Source organism: Bison bison, unplaced genomic scaffold (assembly GCF_000754665.1).
Source record: "Bison bison bison isolate TAMUID 2011002044 unplaced genomic scaffold, Bison_UMD1.0 scf7180017864375, whole genome shotgun sequence".
Classification (NCBI taxonomy): Eukaryota; Metazoa; Chordata; class Mammalia; order Artiodactyla; family Bovidae; genus Bison; species Bison bison.
Window position 1 is genome coordinate 4,429,997 of NW_011494947.1, and position 4,355 is coordinate 4,434,351.

At 50.5% G+C, this 4,355-nt stretch overlaps 1 protein-coding gene across 1 annotated transcript in view; it reads right to left on the reverse strand.

Annotated features, from left to right (window-relative positions):
* Window positions 1-4,135, reverse strand: part of SET (SET nuclear proto-oncogene) — a 10,387-nt gene extending 6,252 nt beyond the window's left edge. The window contains exon 1 of the mRNA XM_010856833.1: window positions 3,959-4,135. Coding sequence (XP_010855135.1) covers window positions 3,959-4,076 — 118 coding nt within the window. The 5' untranslated portion in view covers window positions 4,077-4,135. The remainder of the gene's footprint in view (window positions 1-3,958) is intronic.
* Between the last annotated feature and the right edge of the window lie 220 nt (window positions 4,136-4,355).

Consider the following 4,355-nt stretch of genomic DNA (forward strand, 5'->3'; position numbering starts at 1 on the left):
TCCTCCGCCGGGGGTACGCGGGGAGGGAGTGTCCGCAGACACCCCCACCAAAAAAGGGCAGGCCTCGGAGTACCCTTGCTTCAGAATATCTGGCCTAGAAATATATCAACCCCGGGTTCACTGGGGCGCCCCTCTTCGCGGGTGAAGCAAGGCGGCACCTCCATCCTATTTACGAGACGGGGAAGCTGCCTTCGGACTCAGGCTTGCCATTGGCAAAGCCCGAAGCTGCCTAGTCCACAGGGCACAGGGCCTTTTCCTGGTTCTTAGTCTCAGCTCTGCCCAGCAGGCTGTGTACACCTGGGCAAGTCGTTTGCACTCTATGAATAACCTATTTCTGCTAGGAAACTATAAACTTCACAGAAGACTAACAAAGTGGAAGTCCTCCGAAGGCATGGAGTGGCCACATTCGTCTCTGGGTCCTTTTGGCCCAATTCAGTATACAATTCACAGAGCTTAAGAGAAACCGGACAGCGCTAAGCGCAAATCCCCGCTAATTGCGCCTGCGTCTCATTGAGGCCGAACAACTGAAAGATGGGGTCGAAAGTCTTCATTTTAAATTTAATTTCACACACAAAAAATAAATAAATTTAATTTCACTGTGTCAGAGAGGATCAACAAGGCCTGCTTTAGAGATCAAGCCCTGAAACACGAAGGCCAGGGCACTTCTATTTCAACTGTGTGCTTTCCAAGTAATATACATGAACTACTCAAGGCTCTACTCTGTCCAGCAGGGCCCCAAGACATGGACCACAGAAGGCCTGAAATCTCTTTGGGTATTTGTAACCAAAACCAGGGGTTGGATTATTTGCCTCCCAGGAGTCACATTTTACTATCAGCTCTTAAAGCTCAAGCAGTGTCTTTAATGTTCAAGCTCATCCATTGGTGGGTGACTGATAAATGTTAAATGGCGTTGGGTAGAGAAAACAGACGTCTTCTTGGGACTTTCCCCAAAACCCAGAAATTAGGAGAAATCTTTCTCCTCCAAACCCTATTATTCTCAATTAGCTCAATCCAAACCTGTCCCAGTTGGACGCTTTTTAAGGGAAGAATTATTAGCACCAATAAGAAGCTGGGAAACTTTGACAGACAGCTCCCAGAAGAGAAAAAAAACACACCAAAAAACTCTGATTGTAGCATTGGCTGACGTCAGCAGTGTATAAATACTCTCACCAAGGCAAATTTCCTGCTACCACTTTGATGCCACTGAATAGAGCTGGAAAGAAATACCAGGCTCCAGTGCACTGCTCAAGCATGTAGCATGGGCCACAGACTGTAATAAGTATATGCATTTCCTTCTTTTTTAATCTTCACAAAATACAAGATAGGTATTAATAGCCTCATTTCACGGGTGAACTCAGCTTTTTTGATACATGTGGCAGAACGGAGGCTAATGAAGAACAAAACCCCTGCCCTAAGGACAGAGTTTTTGACACAAACTACAGTAAGAGGTGGGCTTTCCCAGGTGGCTCAGTGGTAAAGAATCCACCTGTCAAGCAGGAGACGTGGGTTCAATCCCTGGGTCAGGAAGATTCCCTGAAGAAGGAAATGGCAACCCACTCCAGTATTCTTGCCTGGGAAATGCAATGAACTGAGGAGCCTGGCGGGCTACAGTCTAAGGGGCTGCGAAGATTTGGACACAACTGAGCATGCATGTGTGCACACGCGCACGCACACACACGCACACAAACACACCTACAGACAAAACAATGCTTACCCTCACTGAGTGTGATGACTCTTTTAATCTACTTTATTTTCTTTAAATGCAGGTCACTATCAACTAAAATGATTTCATAACCCACAAGTGGGATGAAAAGATCTGAAAAACACCGTGCTAAAGGGTACTGTTTCCATACACTAAGCCTGCTCTCACTGCTTGGTACCGGTGACCCAGAGCATCTCCTGAATACCAGATCTACTGGTGTTTCTCCTGTGTGGGCAGTGGCTCCAGGGAGCCTTCCAAAGCTTTCTGATTAGGCAGTGGGCTTTCAAGGTTTCCATCCCAGCCCTCAGGACCATCCCGTTCTTCCTGACCTTTCCCACAGCACTCCTCAAGATGAATTCAAAGAGCACACACTAGGAAGTAGAAGAGAAAGAGAAAGCAAAAAAGGGCAAGAGTTTCAGTAAACAAGGGAGTGGCATGGACACACCAAGAGATAATTCACCCACTGTGAATTATCCTCCGTGGTCTCGCCCCCTCCACCATTAGGAGCTCTGCCTTCCCTCCTTGGCCTCTCACCTCACTCTCAGAATTCTTCTCGCCTCTCCTTCCCAGCTTTCTTTGAAGGAGAGCCCCACAACTTAAAGATTAGAACAGGGCGATGCTGGCACGCCCCACAAGACAGCGGTGTCCCAGGATGAACCACCTTGGGGGACTGTGCTTACACCTTGCCATCCCTTCTGGTCCTGTTAATTCTCCCAAGAAGCCAAACAGAAGGCGACCAGAAGGACTCATCCACATTTTGCTGCTCACAAGTGGGAAGGAATTTGCTATCCGTCTCAAGAGCACTGATCATGAGCCAATTGCTGTTTTCACTTCCACTTCGGCCTCACAGCAAGCCTCACATACTGTTGAGTCCATTTTACAGAAGAGGAAAGAAGCGCGCTTATGTCGCTTGCCCAACAAGGTCACACAGCTGGACACAGCCAGACCACAAACCCTGGCTGTCCAGCTTGACCACGTCGGGGTATAATCAGCTGGGCAGGAGGTCTTTGCATCTCATTTGGAAGGGGATTGACACAGACTCCTTAAATTTAAACTTGCCACATCACCCAACAAACCCACAGGAGTTCTGCAATGAGGACTCATTATCCAGTGCTCCTTCCACAAGCAAAGCTGGACCTCAGTCAGGTCAGCAAATTAGGAAGATTCACCGGCTCCGAGTCCCTCCCCTCTGCACTGAGCCAGCCTGCTGTCACTTCCTGGGGCAGTGCTTTCCTGCCTTCTAGGACCTATCCAAACCCACCCCCGACTCCCCTCCAACCCCGCCCCCAGAACGCTCCACCACACCCCTAACCTATCAGGGAGGCCTCATCACCAGAACAATGCACTTTGCGCTCTACTCCAAGCCGTGTGTCTGCAAAACACAGCCCTCCCCTCCAAGTTAAGGGTTAATGCGGGGGTGGGGCAGACCATGAAACCAACAATTAAGAATGTCAAGGCCGGACTGGGGTGACTCTGGGTGCTGCAGGGTCAGATGGGGGCTCCTGCTAGGGGCCACCTAGCAGCTGTGGCTCAAAGGAGAAGAGCCCCAAAGGTGACTTTTCAGTAGGAAACTGCAGAAGCAGAAGGAATGCACAGGTAGGGAGAGGGGAGTGACCCAGGCAGAGGACTGTGGGTTTTCCAGGCCCCAAGGTGAGAGGAGCCCCAGGAGGTGAAAAGAGGATAAAGGTACTGAGAGCCTGAACCAGGAGAGGTCCTCAGAGACCAGGTGGGCAGCGCCCCGGAAGGCTTAGTCCATACCTCCAGGGCAATAGGAAGGCCTGGGAGTCACGTGATTGGCTTCGCAGTGGCTGGAAGGGAGGAGGAGGAAGCCGGAAGCAAGATGAGGAAGAGGTAGCAGTAATCCCGGCCAGAGTTTTAGGCTGGCGGCCACAGCAGGAAAGAGAGGTGGATGGATCTGATAGCCGTGAAGGAGAGGAGAGGGGTCACCTACATTTCCACTCAGCCTCAGGCTAGCTGCTGCTGCCTTTTAACTAAGAAACCAAAGGGAAGAGTTTGCGGGCTGGAACACTGGTGTAGGGTTAGTGCCAGGACTGAACTCACACGTGCTCCAGGCCTCCCACTTTTCACCCCTTCTGGTTCTTTCTAAACGTAAACCTAACCCATGTGCCCCATGCTGAAAACCCTTCAGGGGAGTTCGCAGTCACAACTCCAAAGGTTTGAGGGGCGGGGGAAAATCACCTAGAAGTCAATCCTTGCAAATCCCTTAAATCAGTAAAACATGGCGCTGGGACGTACCTTCCTTCGGCAAGTTTGAAGAAGCAGATACCTCGTCTGGCCTGGAGGCAGGAGTCGGCCTGGCCTTCTTCAGTTTCTTCGCTTGGGGTGGAAGAGAAGACTGGTGTTTGGGGGCCATGCTGGGGAAAAAAAGCCAAGAATCCTCCCAGGGGAAGAGAGAGGAACTGCGAGCTCAGAGAACTGAAGCTGTCCCAGGTGACAGAGGTTTAAATATGCTGGGAATGTGCCTGGAGGGGATATTTACAAGACAGTGGGACACACCCCACTCCCCCGCCTCTACTACCCACCCTCCAATCAAAATCAACTTCTTTTCCTTGCTCTGTTCTCTCCCAGGGCTTTCTAGGCCTTGGGTGGGTGGGGAAGGTGTTTTCCTCGAGCAGGGAGCAGTTCTCTTCTT